This window comes from Manis javanica, chromosome 2, assembly GCF_040802235.1.
Source record: "Manis javanica isolate MJ-LG chromosome 2, MJ_LKY, whole genome shotgun sequence".
Taxonomy (NCBI): domain Eukaryota; kingdom Metazoa; phylum Chordata; class Mammalia; order Pholidota; family Manidae; genus Manis; species Manis javanica.
The window spans coordinates 78,832,564-78,856,649 of record NC_133157.1 but is presented as its reverse complement, the minus strand read 5'-3'; the positions used below and the strand labels follow the sequence as shown (position 1 = coordinate 78,856,649).

The window sequence follows — 24,086 nt, the reverse complement described above, 5'->3', positions numbered from 1 at the left end:
CAGGCTTCTCCTCTGGGAGCAGTTCTGGTGCCAGATAGTAAGACATTGATTATTTTACTTCATTCCTATTAAATATACATCCAAATGATAACACTGCAATAATTCTGTGGGTTTATCTACTATTGCCATTTCCCTAAGAATCTCAAACTGTGACATCTTTAGATCTTTGCCCCTGTCATCTTTACTGTTTAGCTTGATTTTTATGGTCTGGAAATTTTACTAGGTGGGTTCATTGTGTGGATTTCTTTCTGGAAGTTCCATTTTGCTGTTGAGAAGGCTCTTCCATCAGCCTGTCTGGGAAGACAGGACCAGGAGGTGAGGAGGGGTTGGGGGGGAATTGGTAGATTTGCAGGGCAAGGTAAATGCAAGGGCTGAATTCTTGAGAACATTTAAAAGTTACATTTAACTATCTATTCTAAGAACTTTGTGTTCTCTTTCTCCTCTCCAGAGTTGGTTGGTTGGCTAATTATTGTCATATTAGTTTGGAATGTGTGAAACTCAGTTTCTGCAAGAATGTCACCCTGGATGTGGTTAAAAAAAACTTTGCAAAATCTGTAGGCGGGAAGAGAATGTTGATTCTGCCCACCTGTGCTTCTTTCAGTCTTAAATGCCACCACAAAGTGAAGAGAAAACTTGATACTGGTTGTGCATTGGTTGTGCCTCTTTGTAAGTCCTCAGGATTGTTTACATTTTATTAACAGAGTTCTAGCAATCATTAAATATTTCTGGAAAATAGCTCCTGGTAACTTCGTTTAATAATAAACCAAGTTTATTATTGACCTTTTCAAGTAGCAGAAAATATACTAATTAGTTCCTTTCTACTTTGGAATTCATAAAAAAGTTCAGAAAAACTATTTGGAAACACTTAAATGAAACACCTTTCATCTATGTTGACCTCTTTCCTTAGAAGAGCATTTAGTAGAATTATACAAGCTAGGGAAGGAAAACATTTCAGGATTTAATCAGAGTTGAAGTTGCCATTTCAGGTGTCCTATATTTTATGAATTATTTGATTAGTCCTGATCCACTCTGTGCAATCTGAGCATTCTGAATGAAACCCAGGATTTTTGTAAAGAATTAGTCTTTCATGAAATGGGGGAATCGGTAGAACAAACTCTCCTGTATGGAGCCCTGGAACTTTTTAGGTTTCGAAACAAACAAAGCAATGGAGCAATTTGAGGAGAATTTGGCTGGCCAATTGTAGATAGCTTACAAAAGTTAATAAGTTGTTTATTACCTGAACACATAAATTGAGAAGTTAAAAGACCATGAAATCTACATTGTTTCAAATATCCTTTCTAAAGGTATGGCATTCTCAACAAATGTGTTGGTGGGCAAAGAATTCTGTCTTCTACTCTTGCATTGTGTGGTGCAAATGTGAGCACTTATTGTTTAAATGCCATCTTTCCATTTTATTTGCCCATCTTCTATAACATTAAAGACTTGCAAATTAAGGAGTACATTTAACATCATTAGAAATCCTGATTCTGTGTATCCAATTACTACATATAAGTAAGAAAATGCTTTTCCGAGTTCATTGGTCAACTGAGACTCTAGGGTATTGAAAAGAGTCTTATTTGAATATCTTTTTCTTTAAATACAGAATTACATAATGCTTTCCTGAGGAACAGGAATGGGGGTTTAGAATTTTATAGATTTTCTTATGACTGATCTGGTTCGTTTTTTCTTTTGTACTTTTGCAAACAGATTTAATCTTTTTTAATCTAAAAAAGGGATTAATATCTTAGTATTTCCTCATATTATAGAATTGGAAATTACTTTCATGACACATAGAAATGTACATTTGTCCATTATTTTGGACAAATACAAATGTATCTGTGATCTAGCAATGCATACATTGCATTCCCTGGAGCTACAAGTAATTTTGGAGTGTTTGAGATCAAATTCGTAGGCTTCCCTAGGAAGAAAGTCATTGTGGTCTTAGTACATGATCTGTCTGTTGTCAGAATATAAGTTCGGAAAAGTGTTGAGTCTTTCCTAAGCAGCTCTAAGATAATTAGTAAATTTATAACAAGGAAATATTGATGTAATTTTCATTCCAATATTACCAACATTAAAATGAACATAACTGCCTAATAAGTTTTTTATAATTATTTATAATCAATAAATCCTATTTTCAAAAAGGCTTTTGGACTTTTTATAGCTAAAAACACACATGCACACACACATACACACACAGCTGAGCAATTCAAAATTATACTAAAAAAGTGTTTGATCAGAAACCCCCTGAGGAAAGAGTAGAAATGGAATGGAGGTCTAGCTGAGTACTGTGTTTTAACACTAAATGTTAAGTAGCAGTTGCTAGCAGGGAAGGCAAAATAAGAAGCACCATGAATCATGCATGGTCTTTTTGCCTTCTAAAAAGGGCCTGGCAATTCTTGATTAAAGACAAAATTAATGCATTTAAAGAACTTATGATAGGATATTTCTAAAATACAGGGAAACAGAAAAAACAATCAGGCAGAATTGTACAAGATTCTGCTCATTTGTCATTTATTTTCAAAAATGTTAAACAAGCTATCACCAATAGAATCCCCACATTCTTCCTTTACCCTACCTCCATTCTCTTGTAATGACTTCACTGCCTCTGTAAATTGAATTATGTTTTTATTGGGTGTGAAAAATTTTTAGAGGCACTGAAGATTAGAAGACTGGTTTGAAAATGAGTTTCTTTGCCAATGCACTAAGTTAATCTGAGTTATGTCCTTCCCTCACATGTTCATCTAGAGCAGAGTTGGCAAACTTTTTCTATAAAGGGCTAGAGAATATTTTAGGTTTTGCATGCCAATGTGTCTGTTGCAGGTCCTCAACTGTGCCTTTGTAGTGTGAAGGTAAATGGGTATGACTATGTACCAATAAAACTCTATTTATAGACAGTATCTCTCACTATTTATCCAGAGGAGATACAAATTGCTAGGCACCTGTGGCTCTCTGGACACACAGGCAGGGCAAACTCTAGCAGCCTGAGGCCAGTCCCCCAGTAAGTGACAGAGTGGCCAATTGTTGGGAGGAAATGCCCAGGGTGTCTGAGGGGATGGGGCAGAGTAAGGTAGCATTTGCTACATGCACTGTGGAGGGAAACATGCAGCCAACTTTAAGTCAGGTTATCTGGGCTTGAATCCTCATTCTACTAGCTATGTATTTTAGTCACGTCACTCAATCTGAGATTTAGTTTTCTTGGCTTTAAAATTGGGAGACCTACCTCATGAAGGATGTTTAAAGAATTAAATATGATTGCATGGTAGCAGAATAGGGAAAGAATAGGGAAATGGGCAGAGGGAATAGCATGGAGAAATATAGTCTTAAAAAGAGTGCTTAATGTTTAGTATACAGTATGGCTGGAGGGCAGGGCATGTGAGCTGTAGGTATGGGAGTGGAAATGGGGTCTTCTGGGGACACTTAGGAGGGAGGCCTAACCTCTTTTTAGAAGATCAAGGAAGTGATACCTACATTGAGGTCCAATGCAGGGGGAGGATAACTGGTCAATATGGTGGACTGAACTGAAGTGAAAAATATCCCATCCCACTTCAAACATGTACAGATGTAGGAAAAAAATACAACAGAATGAGTATAACAGGAAGGCAAACTCAAAGCAAGGAAGATGTGGTAAAGATGGCCACAGATTCTTTACTACTCTTGTTGAGAGATGGTGACTACATATAACATGAAACACAAACTTTGTCTCAACTGAAAAGAGCAAGATCTACTATGTATGAGACACACAATTTGCTAATGTGGGGAAATGGCTTGTGAGCTTTGCTGGGTCATCACATAATGGATCAGAAGCTAGAAATTCAACACTTCTTACTCAGTTCCAGTATTGAATGCCTACGGTGCTCCGGTTTGTGAAATGGTGTTTGATGCTGTTGAGAGCACTACAAACACATTTAATTTTTTACAATGAAAGATTTATCAAAGTCTGATAACTGTCAACACATACACACACACACACACACACACACACACACACACACACACACACACACACACACACACCAATGCTATTGATAACAGAAACAATATGCAATCAAAGAGGAAGTTCAACTGGGTCCATAATGCTTCTTTAAAAAAAGATCCAAAGCAAATATGAAAAATGTTCCCATTTGCAATTTCTGGGTATAGGTGTTATATTATCCTTTTCTTTTTTCATATTTACATAAACAGAAAGTACATCACTATGAAGTGAATTTGCTGACACATTCTCCTTTGTAAAATCTTCAAGGCTTTCCTGTAGCTTCTTTAGTAGTAAATGGGTAGAAATTCATGAGGGAACGAAGATTCAAGCTTTTGCATGGATTCACATGATTGAGAGAGTTCCTGACCTATTAATTGGCCCCTAAGTGGTATGCCATTACTTGGATATCTAATTCTATCTTAACAGGCCTGTTGGATCTTTCTGGAGCAGACTGACTGCAGTGTTAAGTCAGGCTCTGAGGAATGCTCTTGTACCTGAAGGAAATCCTACAGGGTAGATAGCAACAGGCTTGCATTAAAAGCTTCTCCCATTTACTGGATGAATAGAGGTTAAGGGGTAGTGCTCATTCTCTGTTATAGGAAATCAGGCCAATTTATGATGTCGTGGCAAGGGATTACTTCTCAGGGCTCCTCACCCTGGTCATTACTTAGCACGAGGTTTCCCAAAGTATGTTCTCAAGAGCACTAACCCTGTGGAAAGCCCACAGAAAATGAAACGAAACCAAAACCAAAAGCTAAAAGGTTGCATAGTCAATACAGTTAGGAAGTATTGAATGTGTAAGAAACAGCTTGCTTTATCTTATCCAAGAAGGGATAGTAGGATTCTTTCCCAAATTTATTTGTGTTTTAGAAAGGTACTTGATCACAATAATATCTTGTCAGTACTTTGAGAAACACACTCTCACGAGATTATCTCTGATTTTTAAAATCCTTGAGCAAGCCACAGAGCAAGCTGGTGTTTCTAGAAGTCATGCTGATAACTTCAGGCAAGCTCTCCTTACCTTCCAATTCCCTGGCTCTCAAAGGCTGCTCTGTTATCTCCAATTCCTCGCTAGCCGTTTCTGGATGCTACAGTAGAAGAGCAGTGCCTCCTGTTTCTTTTCTTTCCTCTGTTTCTTGAAAAAAATAAAAGAGAGACAGATTATATAACCTTGGACTTCCCCTGAGTGTTTTGCTGGTATTCAAAAGTATTCTTCAGCAGCTGGTGAGTGGCTTTGTTGAGGCATCTCACGTTTTAGATAAATGGGGTTCCTTACTCTTTCTATGAATCCACTCCTATTTTCTCACTGGCTTACATAACAGTTTCAGATGGCTGTTGAGATGTACTAGTTCCTGACGAATCAGTCTTAAGCTTCATTGCTTCCTCTCACTTTCCCCCAATGTTCTTTGCTGTGTACTTAATGATCGACAAGCAAGTATTTAGAAATTTGAAAGGCAACCCAACAGGCCTACTTTAGGAATCCTTTTACAAGCCGAAGAGTCCTTTCAAAATGTAATTCTTCAACAGGACAGACTAGAAAGTCCTGAAATAAACCCAAACACATACTACATATGGGAATTTGGTATATGCTCAAGGTGGTTGTTCACATTCATGTGGAAGAGACAGTTGAATAAGTGGTGTTGTGGTAACTAGGTAGAAATCTAAAAAAAAAGTAAAGTTGAATCTACAACTCACACCTGATCCCAAGTAAATTCCAGATGGATCAGAGTTTTAACATACAAACGACTTTAAAAAACCCAAAGTGTTTCTGTGACCTGTTTTTTGAGCTGAAGTAATACCTGCTAGGCAATGTCCTTGTAAGTGACAGGCAACAACAAAATTGTGGAAACTGATTGGAAGAGTGGGAACCACCTCTTTACTGAGGCTGGGAAATGGTTTGGTTAAGCAGAGGAGAGAAAAGCTCAAGGATGTTTGATACCTACATTTTGCCATGACAATACGAGCTATTAAGTTTATCATGTGATCAAGTGACAAACTTGGGGGAGTAGGAGCCCTGATGGAGACTGATGGGAGAGATGTTTGGATGTATATGGTGGGCCCACATTGTAGAGGATTGTGAATGCCGGGAAGAGCTGAAGCATTTCCCCTTGATTCTGTTTGTACTGGGGCTTGTGAGCTAGCGTGCAGGCTTTCTCTGCCTCAGCACTAGTGACATTCTTGGCCAGATGATTCCTTGTTAGGGGGGCTGCCTGGTGTGTCCCAGGCTGTTTAGCAGCATCTCTGGCCTCTCCCTACTAGAGGCCATTAGCGTCTCCCTCTTTTCAAATTGTGACAACCAAAAATGTCTCCAGACATTGTCAAATGTCTTGGGGAGGAAAAGTACCACTGATTGAGACCCAGTGAACTCTAGAATGACAGAATAATTGGCGTTTAAGAAGGGCCGTCAAGCTGTGGTTGTGTAGAATGAATGGGCAGTCAGCAGGACAGTAGCCTGAGAGAATGTCTTAGAGGCTGCACCAGTCCCCAAAGTATGGTAAAATGTTACTTAAGGGCCTTCCACAAAGCACATCTCCCTGTATCCAGGACTTTGTATATTTTCCTCCCACATTGACTTAGAGCTTGGCCATATGACTTACTTTGATCAGTGGAATATCAGCAAGCATGACATAAGGTGAGACTTGAAAAGCATTGGTGCTTTGGGACTTACCCTCCTGGAACACTGCCACCATGTGACAAACCCGAGCTAGCCTCCTGGAGACACATGGCCCAGCTATCAGCTAGCCCCAACTTCCAGACAGAAGAGTGAGGCCCTCTAAGGCCATGCAGCCACAATAAGCCCCCATGACTACATGATGTTGGACAGGCCAGCAGGAAAAACACCTACCTGAGTCCTGCCCAAGTCGATAACAAGGCAATTATGAACAAATAAAATGGTGAAATCCTTAAGTGTTGTGTTGTTATGCAGTGATAGATAAGTGGTATAGTAAGTCTGTAATAGATTAATATCAGTGGAAAGGAGAAGATGTTTGGAATAATTTGTGTTTCTTGATGACTCTTCAGTGAAGGGACTCAGTAAGAGGACAAAGCAGGTCAAAGAATATAAGAAATGAGAAATGAGTGCAAAGGTCAGAGTGAATTCAGGAATGAAGTTGCATGAGCAGTCTTCGAGGAAGCACTTATGCTGAGCAGTCAAAAATATTACCCCATCTATTTTGAAAATAGATATTTATTAATTACTAAAGCATAATGATAATAGTATTTCAAATGTTTAGTTTAACAAGTATATTTGTAAAGCTTTAAAGGCATTACCAAGCTAGCCACTTTTTACTTGATGGAATAATAATAGTATTTCATAATAGTATTGATATTATTGAAAACACATAAACTCATAATAATAATCTATAGTGCACTAATGATAAAATTCATTTCAACATATTAGTTAGCCACTTGCTTAGAATTATATTCACTTAGCAAGTAGATTGGTTAAGACCAGGGCTTCTAACGGAATGTCTTCCATAATTTACCAGTTAAATTTACAGATGGTCATTATCAAGGGTATTTACAACTTGATAGGTGCTATGAATGTTGATTGTATTTAGTGCTTTTTGTACTACTAGTCAAGAAGAAATAGTTCCTCAGATGTTTAGCATTTAGCTTTATGTTTAAGAACACTAGCCTGAGAGACCATGTAGATCAAATCCTCCACTTTATTTGTATCATGTTAAAAAAATCAAAATCATAGCAACAAAAAGAATCCAGAATGTGATAAAATATTCGTAAAGATATTTGTAAAGAAATACAGTCATACCTAAAACAAATGGCAGTCAATGAAAGAAAGTCTAAAAAGTGGAGGGAATGGATAATATGAAATAAAGTAAAAATAACCCCCAAACATTTTCACAGGCTACGGGAATCACAGAAGGGAAAAGATATATGTCTATAACAGAGTGAGGGTCTCTTTAAAATAGAAGGACAAGAATTTTAAAGAAAAGATGAAAACGGGTGAATTTTAAATATTGTACCCATTAAGCAGTCAGTATTAAACAAAAGCATTGTTGAAATAAATGTTTTAAGATCAAAGGGTGTAAATTTCCGTACGATTCGTTTAAAGAAAAAAGCTACCTCAGTCTTTGTTTAAATGTTGCTGCCTGACAAGGATTTTGTGATTAATTTTCTCTCAGGTTGAGGAAACAAGAATTGAACAAAATCATTTGGATGTGGGGTCTGGAAGATATATGTAATTTTCAACGTATGTTACTCATTGGACGAACATGGGTTAAGGAAAGCCAGTAAAATCAGAGAATGTTGTCTTATGGTAAGTCTTGACTTTTGGTTTGTAAGAAAACTTGCATATACAGTTAACTAACTTTCTGGAATTAAAGGAGAATAAAAGACACATAACGTTAACCTATGTGGACTCCTCCCCCTACCTTCCTTTTCTCTTTCTGTGCAGTTAGCTTCCCACGCTCGTGTCAGCTCTTGGGTTTCTCAGAGCAGTGTTTTCTCAGAGGGGCCTTGCAACGCTACTGTTGTACCCCGAGTTCCAGCCGGGTTCCCCGCTCCAGGAGCCCCAAACCCAGGCTCCGGCCAGCTCCTGCACCGAAAGCACCGCTGGCTTACGGGGCGTGGGAACCGGAGGCGCGGGCTCCCCTCCCGGCTGGGCGGAGCCGGGCCGGTTGGGGTAAAGGGGCCAGGGCCGCTCCGCAGGGCCTCAGGCGGGGGTGGGCGCTGCTGCGCTGCACGCGCAGTCAGGAACGCAGTCACATCGCTCCCGGGCCGCGAGGGGACGACCGGGGGTCCACGCGGGGCCAGCATCGGGGCGCGCCGGCACGCCCAGGAGCCTCGCCCCGCCCCGCCATTCCCGCAGGTGGCCGAACCAGCCAGACCAGCCGAGCGCGCCCCTGCTCCCGGCAGCAGCAGGTGGCCCCGGACTTCCCGCTTCGCCGCAGCAGGGCGGGCAGCGCGCCCCGTCGCGCCCCAGAGCACCCCCAGCTACCCGCGCCCGGCGGCATGGAGGCGGACGGGGTCCGGGAGGAGCTGGCCCGGCTGCGCTCGGTCTTCGCTGCCTGCGACGCGAACCGCTCGGGGCGCCTGGAGCGCGAGGAGTTCGGGGCGCTGTGCGCGGAGCTGCGCGTGCGGCCGGCCGACGCCGAGGCCGTTTTCGAGCGGCTGGACACCGACCGCGACGGCGCCATCACTTTCCAGGAGTTCGCGCGCGGCTTCCGCGGGTTCCGCCGCGGGGGGCGGCACCGGGCCTGGGGGCTGCGGGAGCCCGCGCCGGCCGGGGCCCAGGCGGGGCTGGACTCCGGGGACAGCGAGGAGAGCGAGGGCGATGAGGACGCCACGGCGGCGCTGGCAGCACCCTGGGACCCGGCGAGCCCTGGCCGGGCTTGGCAGGACTTCCAGGCGCGACTCGGGGACGAGGCCAAGTTCATCCCCAGGTGCGTGAGCGGGTAGGAGGGCGGGGGGGAAGAAGGTGTTCCCGTCGCTCTGTGCGTTGCCTTCTCTCCCTGTTAACCCGCGGAGTGGGCCGACCCACTGGACCCTACTCTTCCCTGGGAGCTGCTTTGCTCCAACCACCACCTCCAACTTTTGCAAGAGAGATCCGGAGACATGAGGAGAGGGAATGCGCTCATAGGCAGGGTTTGGGAAGAAAGTTTCACATGGCTATTTCTGAGTCCCGCAAAAAGCACTTTGTTAATTTCCTGGGGCCTGAGTGAAACCGCAGCATCTGGAGATTTTTCCGGGCACGGGTTTGGGAGCGCTGTACACGTCCTTTCTGACCCCGTGACGCCACCTTCCACACCAGGCCTCCTCTGCACCCGGAGCAGCGACCTGGGCCCTCGGCCAACTCTGCAGCCTCTGTAATAGTTTTTGCATATGTTGTTTTTCTATGACTACCTAGAAAACGAGACACTGTTGGCATTAAATTACTGTACACAAATATTCGCTGATATCTACTGTGGGCTAGGTGTTTTACCGAGTTCTTCTGTTTAATTTTCAGAACAATCCTGGGAGGTAGACTTTCTTATCTCTGATTGATGGAAACACTGAGACCCCAAAATTTAGACCTGCAAGACGTTAAGGAACTTGCCCTGTGAATAAAAGAGCAGGGATTTGATCCTAGATGTTGTGAACTGAAACACTTTTGCTTCTTATACAATCGAATAAAATAAAACCATGCAGTAAATTCTTTACTCCTATGACTTGGACAGAAATGATGTATTAATATCCTTACTAACTTAATTCTCAGGGGCAAAAGGGTTGCCTGCAGATTCAGAGCATGAAGGGAAAAATACTGAGCTTTTATTCTTTGAGGTTAATTTGTGTCTATCCATGCCTAGGTGTCATCATGTGTCTCCAGCTGCTACTGTCATTTCTTCCTCAGGCACTACCAACATGTCAGTGCTGTCACATGTTCTTGTGCTCTGTGGATTTTAGTTGAGATTTTATGGTTCTCTGGCTGTGATTGTTGAGAAGATCTGAAAGGTATCATTTTGGTTGACAATTCACCTGCCTGAGACATAAGACTCAGGAAAGGTAATAGCCCTGGAAGACACCTGTGGCCTTGCTCACCCATTAACAGTTAGACCTGCAGGGCTGGGAGTCCTCACTTCCTTCTCCGCTCAGGTGTTCCCTCAGGTTTGGAAAGTCAGGAACACGGGGCACAGACAGTGACTCACCACAGTATGACAGGGATTATGTAGAGAAAGTGGGTGTGATACCCATCTTCTCTATTATTGACAAAGGAATTACCATGCACTGTCTCTAGGGAATTAGAACAAGTTCAACATTGCTATAAACTCCACTCTTTCAATCATCTTTCATCTGTAAGTTGGTTCGGGTCCAGCTAATTAAGAAAGGTAATAAGGTAATTAAGTATAGGAATAAGGAAAGGTGAGCCCACAGGGTATTTTATACACATGCACACACACATGAACCTACTTTGCACAGTTGTGAAGTCTCAGCACTGACTATTTGACACTTAACCTTTAAATGATTAAAATGACCTTCTTAGGATCAGTGTACAAACCAGGACTTAATATTATTGGTGACATTGTTATTATGATGTCTCTCCAAACCCTTCAGAGGTTATTAATTTAATGGGCACCTGTGTCACCTGGTAGACCTGTGTTTTAAGCCCTACCCCCTTCTGATTCAAGATTAACAAATATAATATTTGCCTTCCTGTACTTGTTCAATTGGAAAAGAACTAAACTGAGTTCCTTTGGCTGATTGTTACCATGACAGCCATGGACTGTTTTGGTAAATTGGATTGCTTCTGCTCCACTTCCGCATGCAGCTGTTCACCTTCCCTTTCTCCCATCCAGATGTGATAAAAAATCTTTTGGCGATTGACGATGCTGTTGCCATTATTTCAGCCAAATTAACTCTGCAAACATTGTTGAGTGCCTGCTGTGTGCCAGACACTGTCGTAGGTACTGCCCTAGGTTCCTGGGGATAATGAGAAGGATGAGCTGTATTCATGCCCTCAAAAAGTTCATAGCATGGGTGAAACGTTTCTCAACAATGTCATCAAATAACATTTTAAAGGTAAGAGGGTTATGTGCAGGAAATTCCATATACTGTGGACATAGCCCAACAGACTGCTGCAAGCAGGAGCTTTTTGTAAAGTCTTGAGTGAAAAGGTCATGTATTTGCTCATTTTGCTCCATAATATATTTGGGCTTGTTTTAATATAAAATATTATATTTTCTTCCAATGAGAAAATTGTTCATCCAAGAAGGTATTTCATCTGGGGGCTTTGTTTCCCATCTGACACTCCATCTTACCCCTGGTAGCATCCCCCATGCCTATCTCCACGGGTATCCGTGTCCAGTTTGAGAAGGACATATATTCCATATAAGAATGTTTGGTTCTTGTAGAGGCAAAATATGATTGTATTGACAGGATTTCCATTTCAAAGATATTCAAACTCTTAGTTCAAAATATTAAGCAAGTTTAGGTTAAGCTTGGCATTCCTCAGTAATTGTGATATTAGAGGGACGATAATATTGTATTGTGAAGGGATGAAATGGTCTCTGGGACGTGTGTCAACACATTCATAGTTTGGCTGCATGGGGAAGGGAGAGGAGAGATGGAGGCAGAGAGAGGTCAGCAAGGGGACAGGGCTAGAGACATGGAGTGAGGGAGGCCAGGGTGAGAGGAGGGGAAAGACAGAGATCAACAGGCAGACAGACTGATGGCTTGACTGGACAGTGCCTCGGTTTCCCGTCTCTTCCCCCTCAGTGAGTTTATGGCCCGGAGTCAACTTGAGATGGAAGAGGCAAAGCCACTCTGCTGTGTTTGATCTCAGCTCTTGAGTATCTTCAAAATGTGAGCATCTTGGTTTGGATCATTCTGGTAGTGTTCAAAGATAAATACATATTTTTTTTCATTCATATGGCCAAGATCTGGTGCTCATCCAAGGAGATGAAGATTTGTTCCAGCCTTGGGGCATAATGGTGGGTTGGACCCCAGTACTGGAAGAAGGTTAAGGGTGTTTTTGGCTATGTGTGGTATTTATGTTTGGTACTGGCTTTGGGACCTGTCAGTGTACCAGCTGCAGGCTTTCCAGAGACTGCCTGCCTTTTCTGGGTTCAGAACTGGGGTGTAGGTATATATCTACTTCTCTTTATTTTCTGTTGCTGGTCTGTTGCTGTTTTTTTCTCTTTACTGTATTTCTGTGACAGCTGTGTGCATCTTCACCCTGCTGCTGAGTGAGAGAAACCTGTCAGGAAACCACACTCTGCCTCGCACCTTCTGAGCCTTTCTCCTGGGCATTGCAGGAGTCTGTATGGCTTAGCTTCTATTCTGTGGATTTTACTTGCTTGTGGTCCTTTTTGGTTCTGGTATTTGAATTTCATCTCAAGGTAGTAACTTCTTTTTGACTTCCTGACTGCAGAAAGGTATTCTGGCCTTCCCGATCTTAAGAGGATGATCAGTTTTGGCCATATAAGCAGTGGTCTACTCTCTCAGATGTTGCTGATTATTCAGAGCTTTACTGTCAGGTTTTGATGAGAGACTCTTTACTCTGACCTTATGGTCTGGGCCAAAAGAAAAAGGCTTATTGTGGGGTTTCACTGGGAAGACTACACTTCAAAAACCACAGACTCTCCTCTAGCTTGTCTTTGAACCTGAAATTTTGATTTATGCTTTTCCAAAATCACTGTTCAAATTCATGATCATACTACTCCTTTCACTGAGCATGTAACAATCTTCACCTGTTTGATTTCTACCTGGGGTATATGTAAAATGTAAAATGGAAGTAGCTGCATTATGCTAATCTGCTTTGTTGGGAGGTTTGGAGGCTGACAGACCAAATGAGAACCTTTAGGTGGTAGGAGAGGCTAGAATGCCATGGCGACTCAAATGCCTGTTTTTATTTTTCTCCTGTGATTGTACATACAATGCACATTCTTGCTTCATGTATAAGTTGTTAAAGATTAGGTAGCACCTGACTGCAGAATGTAGTTGGAAAGAAGAAATGGGAAGAGACTAATTTATCATGGGTATTCTGCTTATCCTTGGGTAATCTGCTTATACAGGGGTCATCTGACTTTATTAGTCTCCTATTGGGTTATGAAGTGGAAAGTAAACACTCTTTCACAGAGGGAAGTTGTAATGGTGGAATTAATGTATGACACATGATTTCCTTGGAATTAGTTATTCAGAAAAACAACTTTGTTGCTTCAACTTTTAAATATTTGGGCTCTTACAAATTATAATTGCTTTTGTCAGAGTAATAAAAAGAGAAGAGTGAAATTTTGTCTTTAGGGTCCTAGACCATATGTCCTATAAAAATGAGATACAGATTTTGCAGTAGCTCAAACATGTTTCTTTAATCTTTTCTCTAACTCACTTAGTGTCCTAGTCACAGGAGAGGCTTCGTAGATCTGACCCTTTCCTTCAAGGGGCTTGTTGTCTCCCCTCCGTAGGGGGAGTTTCTGTTCCTGAAGGACTGGGATGCACTGTAATGAATGGAAAAATACCTCCTGGCTTGTGCCCGAGACTATGGACATTTCATGTCAAGAGTGTTTCTCAAATTGCAGGCCACATGTGGGGTCTTTACACATATGCTTCTGGGTCTTAGAAGACTAAAGATCTTTGTTTTCATTTTGGTGAAACAGAAAACAAATTTAATTTGAGCACATTTGGAATCACCTGGATGACTTTTCCATTACAGATTTGGCTACATGGTTTCAGACCCTGTCCTTGAGTTTAGGATGGTACAGATCTCACAGCACTATGTTCCCAGTCTCGGCTGATGTGGGAAGGCAGAGCTACAGGCTTAATGTATGGGTAAATGTGTGAATTGGAAGTGGCTGACAACACAGAGTGTTGGATTGCCTGTGGACTCGATAGAAAGAGATGGGAGATTGGATGTTAATCGTGGAAGTGTGCTCCAGAGAGCCACATGCAAGCTGCCTGTGCCATATGGACCTTGGCTGTGGGGATTCAGTTCTAGCTGGAAGTGCATCCTGTCAGGTTAGAAGGACGTAATGTGTATTAGTCTCATAAATGTTTTGAAGCTGGGAGTATAAGGGGTTTATGTCTGGTTCATGTTTGTTCATGGTTAAGTAACATGACATAAACAATATTTATATCAGCTCTGGAATCCATAGGAGACATTTTCTTTAATGAAGTCTGCATGTTAACCAAGTGTGAGAGATACTGTTCCAAAAGCCCTAGGAACACTCAAGAGCTCTGTAGAATGGGAAACATTGGTTTCTCTGTTTTTCGTTGCTTATTAGTCCTGTCTGTCATTTAAATCGAGGGCATAATACTGTGGAAGAAGTTCATCTTAAGTTGTTCCCAGTCTTGTCATTTTTCTATGGAAGAGATTCTCCTTGCCCTTTTCCTATGCCTGCCTGCATGCATGTCCTTCTTTTAAAATGTTTTTTCATACCCATGTATGGCTGGGACAGTGCTAGGCACTGGGTCCTTTAAAATAGTGTCCTGTCAAAAATCAAAGCTTCTTGGCCAGTGTCTTCCCACCCAGGGGTGACAGTACCACTGAGGGTTATAAAAAGGGAAGAGTTACAGGTGAATGGTCCGAGTCCAGCTCCTAATTGGTGGTCACATGTCAAGTAGATGAACTAAATTCTGGGAGATTCCTCCTCGCATCAGTAGAGGAGTTTTCTCCATTTGTCTCCTGTGGTGGTGGTGAAATTCCAGCAAGAGAGACCCTAGACTCCTGTCAGATGATATCCAGGTTCTTGTCTCTCGCCATCCTGTGGTTTGGGCAGTGGAGGGGGGCTCACAATCTCAGAGGCCTCTGGGGCCAGGTGGGTGACACTGGCCTGGTGGAGGGGAGTCTGGGCCCAGTACCAGCCTCCACCTCAACGGCTGGGGACACACAGTTGCTGTCGTGCCGCGTGTAGGCCCAGTGATGCCGACTTATAAAGGACAGTGACAAATCCAGACTTCAGTGGAATTCTCAGTTTTTCATCCTCTGTGAAGGTCAACGCATGCAGGAGGGAAAAATGCTGTTTCCCATTTGCCTCCTTTGTTTCCTGCCTGGGAATGTGTGCTGGTACGTCCCCGTGTCCGGTGTGATCCTGCTTTGCTGGCCCATGTTGATGTGAGCAGGTCGCTCCATGGCACCCTGGCTCAGACCTTTAACTGTGCCGCTTCCTCCCCTTCCCAGCATGGGGGGGTGGGGGTAGTATTTTGACCCAAAGACAGTCTATCTTTACTCTCTTGCTTTGTTCACGGATGTTACTGTAATTTTCAGTGTTACCTTTTTCAGGCTCAACAGATGGTACTGTACAGTATTTCTACCTCCAGGTTATGCTGCCCCGAGAGTAGTGTCCTTGGGGAGGAGGGCTGAGCTCTGACCGCGTTGGGATGTCGAGGACACCTTTTCCCCTTGTCTTTCTATCTCTTCATTTGAAGCTGGAACAGTTCTAAGACATGTCACAGGTTTTAAGCATGTCATAGTTTTTAAAACATGTAAAAAAATTACCTGGAGGCGCTCCTTTCTGAAGTCACCCGCACTTTCTAAGTGTGTAACCTTTTAGTCTTAAACTTTGTCTCTCCAAACCTTTCAAGGCGCCTCTCCTTGCTGAGGTTGCCTGCTGCACTTCTCTCTTTAAGTAACCTTAAATAAACCTTTCACTCTGCTTCAAAAAAAAAATCACCTGGAATGGAATGATTTCTGATAAAAAATAAGGGGATTTAGTTATGAGAGGTCATATTTTCTGGAAGGCAGTGGTGTTGTCTTTCACTGTTGGAATACTTTGTCGTTCAGGCAGAAAGTTTTTTATGGGGATGAAATGTTGCTCAACATCATTAATCATCAGGGAAATGCAAATCAAAACCACAGTGAGATATTGCCTCACATAGGTTAGGATGGCTGTTATAAAAGAAAAAGTAAAAAATGCTAGTGAGGATGTGGAGAAATTAGAATGCTTGTGCACTGTTGGTGGGAATGTAAACTGGCACAGCAGCTGTGGAAAACAGGATGGAGGTTCCTCAGAAAGTAAAAAACAGAACTACCATATGACCCAGTAATCCTACTTCTGAGTTTGTCTCCAGAAGCATTGAGATCAGGATCTTGAAGAGATGACTGCATCCCCATGATCACTACAGCGTTATTCACGATAGCCAAGGGGTAGAAACAATCCATGTCCACGACAGGTGAATGGATAAAGAAAATGTGATATATACATACAGTGGAGTATAATTCAGTTCTAAAAAGGAAGGTATTCCTGCAATGTGTGACAGCATGGATGAACTTGGAGGAATTATGCTAAGTGAAAAGCTAGACACAGAAGGACAAATGCTGCCTGATTGCACTTATATGAAGGAGCTACAGTGATCCTACTCTTAGAAAGAATGGTGGCTGCAGGGGCTGAGGGGAGGGGGAAAGAGGGAGTCGCTCTTCAATGGGTATAGAGTTTTTGTCCTGCAAGACGAAAGAATTCTAGAGATCTGCTTGACGACAATGTGCATGTTGTCAACAATACTGTACTGAACACTTAAAATTTTCTTAAGAAGGTAGATTTTATGTTATGTTTTTTACCATAACAAAGACAAATATGATGGAAATAGGAATTTTTCTTTACAGAGATAAGATATTTTAATAGCTACAAAAACTCTGCCTTGTGTTTTTTTTTTTTTTTTGGAGCAGTTTGAAATACACGTTCTGCCAAGCTTTGCTCCTTAAATGTACTGATACCTGTCACTTTAAGGTCACCAAGTAGAAACACTGAAGATAATAACGCATTCTGAGAGCTACCCCTTCCCCCACACATCAAGGGCAACCACTCCCTTTAATTTCAATTTTTTGGATTTAGTTTTGGGACATTTTATAAGGGACTGGTCAGCCATGAAAGCCCATTGTGATCATTTACACCTGTAAAATTATGGAACGTGCTCACGTGGCCCTTTTATTTTAGTGGTATCTTTGCCCAAGAATAGTTTTTAAATGTGTGGATGTAAATAAAAAAGGGCAGATGAATTACTCGTTCTGAAATCTGAATGCAGGGCTGGAAGTATCACCTGCCGCCAGCTGCCTGGCCCACCTGGCTCACCTGGGCCACAGGTAGAAGAGCTGGTGGCAGGTTGTGCGGGATTTGCTGACTTTTTGTTGCAGGGTTTGTCGTCCATCTGCTCAGGCATGGCAGCTGCACCGTGGCATCCCCTGACATGACAGTCACCTTGTAGTTCTTGCTTCTGTAGAACAGAGCTCTGGGCTGAGGTGGAAGGATTCCTGAAGAGTCAACCCACATTTGCCTAGAGAAGTCATATGCTGAGATGTTCATCTGTCATGGTTTCTGTCAGACATGCAATAAACTAGGGTTAGTGTCTGTGACACAAATACTTTTTTTTTCCTCCTTGGGGATCTGTTGACATAGCATTACTGCAGTCTGGCAGATATAGTTTGGGGATGTTAATGAGTGAATTACAGTGCAGGTATTTCTGCTCTAACACAATATATATATTCCAGGAAAACTTACTATTCTGCAGACACACAGAGGGCATGGGGATAAAAAGGGATGAGGGCCCACTACTCAATATTTGTATGACTTTGTATCCAGAATACTCAAAAACCAGTAACAATCCTAATAAGATACCAATATAATAAAAAAAAGTCACATTGGATTCTTCATAGACATAGAAATAAACCCATCCAGAAAACCTGTGGATGTTTTAAAAAAGCAAAAATACAGGCTCTTGCAGCTTGTTTTTGAAGGTGCGGGTAGGCTGATGCAATGTGGCATATGGGCACTGGCTGCTGAGTCATGGGAACAAGGACAAAATGCACGAAGATCTGAGAGAACGAAGGTGAAGCATGCGGGCAGGCTACCAAGGAGAAGCCCAGGGGCTAGTGGGTGCTGTGTCCCGTTCTGTGTTGCCCTGAGCCTGCTGCCCTCAGCTGTGGTGATGGACTTGCACTTGGTAGCTGTTACTTGGGCATGCAGAGCATTAATGGCTGGGAAATGCACCCTTCACTTGAGCATCATTCACCTGTTGCCCTAGGGAATGAGCTAATTGATGCTAAAGGATCCTGCATTGTGGTCTCAGTCTGTCTGGAGCACAAATTCATGAGAGGCTACAGTAAGGCCCAAAGCCAGAAATGGATGTTAGATTGATCTGTGTGTACAGACTCAGAGGTTTAGTACTGGTCTAAAGGGTAATGCATTGCCTATCTCCTAATAGATTAACGTGAATAAGCTGTCTTCAGGCTAATAAAAATTTGTCAGTGAACGTAGGTTGAATCCACAACCTGTGAAGTCCACAGATACATGAAACAGGTTGGTACAATCCAAATGGAACTCTGGCGACAATGAAAATATTATGGTATAGCTGAGTATTTGGGGCCTTAAAAAGTGACCTACCTTATCATGTTGAATGATACTTAAAGTTCTTATTCAGCAACCGAGTAAGAATTTAGTTCTTAACTGAATTCAGCTTATTCAGTTGAATAATCTTATTCATCTCTTGGAGGTGGGACTAGCATATGTTCCCTGTGAAACTGGTACATTTGTTTATATAGGATATGAAAGTGCAATGACTTAAGTCACTGTATTAGTTGGATTCTCTAGAGAAACAGAGCCAATAAGACAAGAATATGTGTGTGCATGGGTGTGTATGAGGGAGAGAGACTGAGTTCTAAAGAATGGCTCACTTGATTGTGGAGTCTGGCAGGTCTAAAATCTGCAGGGCTGGCTGGCAGGCTGCAGACCCAGGTATGGATAAAGTGAAGATTCCTATGGTCAGGATTCTCACCTGGCCCTGGTCGGCTTGCTCACTACACACGTGGGCAATATGTTGTTATTGGCTCTATATAAAGAGCTCTGTCCATGCTCTGGGTGACACGGTGGCATGGCTGCAAGGCTGCAGGAGAGCAGAGACTGGAGTGGTGGCAGCACTGAGGACAGAGACTGAGACGTCTGCGAGGGCAGAGAGGCCCAGAGGCAGAGACCGACTTGCTGCATGCAGACTCGCTGAGTGGATGGGATTCTAGTGATTGACCTGCCAGCATGGGTATAAAGTTGGGTATAAATCCTTTTACCCCAAGAACGTTCTACTGTCATTCTTTGGTCTCACTGAATCCATAGTGAACTTGCCCAGGGCTGAAACCCATTGGCAAGAAGACTCCAGGGAAGAGTTGATGGAGCAGTTACAGCCTGAAGGCAGTTTCACCTCTTCCTTGGGGGAAGGTTTTCAACTAATTGGATGAAGCCTGACCACATTATGGAGGTGTCTTGCCATTGGGTTTCAGCCCTGGGCAAGTTCGCTATGGATTCAACATGACCAAAGAAATTGACAGCAAAACGCTCTTGGGGTGAAAGCGTTATACCCAACTTTATTTCCAGGTGAATCGTCAGTCACTAAAATCTCATTCACTCAGAGAAGTCTGCATGCAGCAAGCTGGTTTCTGCCTCTGGGCCCCTCTGCCCACACAGCTGTCCTCTGGGCCCCTCTGTCTGCATAGCCATCCTCAGGGCCTCTCTGCCTGCACAGCCATCCACAAAGCTGTCCTCTGGGCCTCTTTGCATAGTCGTCCCACACAGCTGGCCTCTGTCCTGGGCTCTGCTCTCCTGCAGCCTTGCAGCCATGCCACCGTGTCATGCCCAGAGCACTGGGTGGAGCTCTTTATATAGTCAATGGCAATATATTGCCCACAGGTGTGCAGTGAGCTAGTCAGCCAGGGCCAGGTGAGAATCCTGGCCACAGGGACTCTCATTTTATCCACAGGAGGGTAACCTTGCTTTACTCAAAATCTAGTTATCTAAATGTTAACTTAGAAATACCTTCACCACAGCAATATCCAGACATTCATTTATGACCACGTATCTGAGTACTGTAGCCTAGCCAAATTAATACATAACATTAACCTCCACTAAGAAACTCTTTCATATAGTCTCAGTTTTTGAGATTCCCTTTTATGAGAATCAGTTTTGAAAAGCTCAGACAGCATTTTTTTTAGTGCGTGCAGCTTTATAAAGTATGTACCAGAAAACTTTCCAAAAAAGAAATCCTTACATATGGTATATTCCTCCTGTACCCTTTCCAAATGTCTAAACACTTCAAAACAACATACCAAATTTCAACGGCAAATTTAAAGTTGTTAACATTTTTCTGTCTGCCAGGAAAAGGCCTGCCCTGCCTGTGTCTGTGGCTCTGAAATGGCCCCCTAATTGTAAGAGGGCTATACTTCACTCTCGTCTCGCCTTTCCATCCTCACCATATAATCTCACTCTTCATCAGGATATGTGTAGCCCCAAACCGCGCACCTCGCAGAAGAGACATTTTGGATTTAAGTAGCCTCTGCCATCTGGCAAGTTGTGCCAGCCTTTACATGGCTGCACTTTTCCAGGCAAACTAACTGCTTGCTTGCTCACATCCTTTCTGCCTTTCCCTTCTTCCTCTTCCCTTCTGCAAGAAGGGAGTTCTGCCAAGAAGTCCAGAAGCTGAAGTTTTAATGAAAAATAGTATGAAATCCCTTAGAGTAGGAACAACTTCTTACTCTGCTGTCCGCAACTACTAGTTTTTGCCCAAGTTTGTATTTGCCAATTTGAGAGGCACAGGGAAGCCCAGAAGTGTTCCAACAGATACAGGTCCTAAAATTCAGCTGTAAGAAAGCTGCTAGTTCTGTGCTCATGTTCCCAGGATGGGGCATTTTTCAGTTCCCGGAGCTCAGCAGACACACCCTGTCTCGGGTGTTGGGGCTCAGGGGCCTCAGACAAATGGGACTGGCAACACCTGGGCGCTGTTCTAGACACGCAGACTCTGATCCCCACTGTTGTCAGGCAGCTGCGTCTGGAAGGTCTCTCCCTGTGCACCTGGTGGAACTTCAGCCTGGACTGGGGTGGGTTCTTGACTGAGAAATAATTCTCAAGCAGGTCGGAGGAGTGTAGGTAAGGAAGGAATTCACCAAAGCAAGACTAGTGGTGGATGGCAGCAGCTGTGCAGGCAGCAGAGAGCAAGGAAGAGCAGAGGGAGGAGAGGGAAGCTCATGGAACTCCTTCTTGGCAATAGGGCAGATCCCTTGCCAGCTCCTGAAGCCAGAGGCATCTGGTGTCCAGTGTCTGCTTGAATCTCCCCAGCATGGGAACTAAGCCCCTACCATCCCAGGATTTGGGGGAGCCACAGAGCCTGGATGGAGTGAGATTATGTTCTGAGAACTTCCCAGAGGCAAAGAAAGGAGATTTTTGGGCAGGCTACTAAAAAGCATGATTGTACAGCTACAGTTCTGTCTGAGTCACCCAGGCAGCAGGAGTTTGCAAGCCCAAATCAGAGATCTTAATAATCCTTTGCTACATATCTGAAGTAGAACAGTGAAGACTTGTGCTTACATCTAGGAAATTGTATAAAATAGTGAAGTAACAAAGATGCTTACCACTGAGAAAAGGGGTCTTTTATTAGCCTCCCAAGAGGCTTGGAAGAGTACAGAGACAATGCAGTAAGTTGAGCAGTGAGAAGTCTTTATTTAAGGCAAAGTACACACTCAAAGAAAGGGGAGTGTGGGCAGCCTCAGAGAGGAGGCATGCTTAAGGGCTTAGGATCTGTCTTTTAAGGCTTTCAAGAAAGGGGCAAAGGGTTGAGGGCAGGGGATTGGGGGTGGACATAGGCCTGGTATGTGGTCTTGTGATGTCTATCTCCACTGAGAGACATTATGTCACCATCCATAGTCTGTACGATAAATTTAACAAGGAATTTCTTGAACCTGTTTTTCTCTAAGATAGTGGTTACCCTCAAGAGGTGGGGACATAAAATTTAGGACTACTTGCCCTGCCTTAAGAAAGGGTAGGTTGTTGGTTAATCACCATAAAACATGTTAGGAATTTTACCTCCAAACTCCCTGCTTTTAAAAATGGAATCTTAGCCTTAGGATGGCGTCTCTCCTATTCTTACTCTACTGCTTATATCTCAGCATTTTTCATCATAGGCTGGAAAAATGAATCATGATGCTTGTCCTATGTCCCTGCCCTCCCTCAGCACCACAAGCCTGCTAAGGCATCTACATTTTAACAAGATCCCTGGGTGACTTGTGCATGTAGAAATGAGAAATGAAGATATGGGGTGTGGCCATGTTTGGCTGAGACCTGTTGTTAAAAAAGTAGAAAAGGCCCAGGGAGAGAATGTTGAACTTAGGGATCAAGATGCACTTCATATACTTCAGAATTTTGCCTTGGGTGCCTCTGGTTGTTTGAAATCTGAATTGTGAAGTGGTGATGAGTTTACCATGAGGATAAGTAATGTATACTCTATCAAGTATATTGAATATTTTCTGAATGTATTCCTCAGAGACAAATAGACACACAGAAGAGGGTGCAGAACTTAAGTGTACAACTTGTTGAATCTTCATAGATGGAATGCTCATACAATACAACATCCAGAATGAAACAGAACTTTTTACCATATTGCAAAAGTCCCTCAGCGCCCCCCTCCAGTTATGAGAGCCCCATTCCCAGGGTGATCATTATCCTTTGCCTGTCTTTTTTACTTGCATACATGGCCTCAAGAGTGTTCTTGGCTTCTTGCACACAGTGTCATGTTTGTGAGCTTGTAGTTGTAGGTCTGTCTTTTCCATTGCTGTAGACTATTCCACTGTGCAAAGATACCACTATTTTATTTATCCATTTTACTACTCATGGCCATTTGTGTGGCTGCTGCTTTATGACTGTTTCACACACATGTCTTTTGGTAAGCATATGGACACATACAATACATTGCTTTTAATTAAGTGCTTGCAAAATACTTTTTTTCCTTGCTAAGTCAGGTCATCACAATGGAGTCTAGTTTCATCCTGAGCTGTGTGTAGTATATCCCCAGGACTTGTGGAGGTGGTAGTTCATCTTGGCCAGTTGAGTTCCTGAATTCATTCTTCCGCTCTTGCTCTCAGGCTGCCAGGTTATGGTTTCCTGTTGCTGTCCTTCCTCCCTTTCTGGGCACCTTCCTTTGCTGGGAATTCAGGAAGCAACTGATCAGATATAGTAGAACTGCATTCTAAAAACCCTCTTTGAGTGAAGGCTATTCCCTTGCCAAGCAGGAGTGTCTCAGAGGCTGTTTTACCTTTTTTCCTGACTTTCAGTCTTTTTTTGAATTCTCCATGGTTTTCATACCTGAGTTTCAGATGGTTGGAAGGCTGCCATCAATCTGAAATTATTTTTTTCAGTTTTATTCCTTTTCCATTTTTACTCATGTTTTAACTCCGTTTCCCATTTTGTTCATTTTGAAAGTTTCCCAGAGTAGACACTGTGATTTTAAATTATATTTATAGAAATTATGCCATTTAGAAAGATAAGCACAAACCATGGATTTATATTATCATGAATATATGTGAGAAGTAGATGTCTAGCTAAGAGTGGACGAGGGCTTATGTAGAGATGAACCCATGGGAGTCTGGCAAGATAGAGGCTCGTACGTGTGTGTTGGGTCCCAGCCCAATAGTTTTCAGTCACTGAAATTATTTTTAGTGCTCTTTTATTTTTTTGTTTTGGGGAAATGCTACAAAAACTATCTATACACAGAGGTAAACAGATACTACTGTTCTGTGGTTTCTTCTTTTCCACTCAAGCCAATTATTGTAATGACTTTATGACAGCTCTTTCTTTGCTGCTTGGATTTCATGTAACTGTTCAGCATTTATTTCCATTTTTAGCTTTTGGACCAGCTGTACTGCCCAGAGTGG

General features: G+C 42.8%; 1 protein-coding gene and 1 long non-coding RNA gene across 3 annotated transcripts in view; one reads left to right on the top strand and one right to left on the bottom strand.

The window, feature by feature from the left end:
• The window catches only part of LOC140847712 (uncharacterized), a 58,778-nt gene extending 50,286 nt beyond the window's left edge, over nt 1-8,492 (bottom strand). The window contains exons 1-2 of the long non-coding RNA XR_012127766.1: nt 8,368-8,492; nt 4,998-5,111 (exon numbers count right to left, since the gene is read on the bottom strand). This is a non-coding gene — a long non-coding RNA (uncharacterized lncRNA). The remainder of the gene's footprint in view (nt 1-4,997; nt 5,112-8,367) is intronic.
• RASEF (RAS and EF-hand domain containing) overlaps nt 7,674-24,086 on the top strand; it is an 80,714-nt gene continuing 64,301 nt past the window's right edge. The window contains exon 1 of one of the 2 annotated variants that reach the window (XM_036991330.2): nt 7,674-9,378. In XM_036991330.2, coding sequence (XP_036847225.2) covers nt 8,348-9,378 — 1,031 coding nt within the window. In that variant the 5' untranslated portion in view covers nt 7,674-8,347. The remainder of the gene's footprint in view (nt 9,379-24,086) is intronic. The other variant, XM_017677799.3, reaches the window with a different exon arrangement.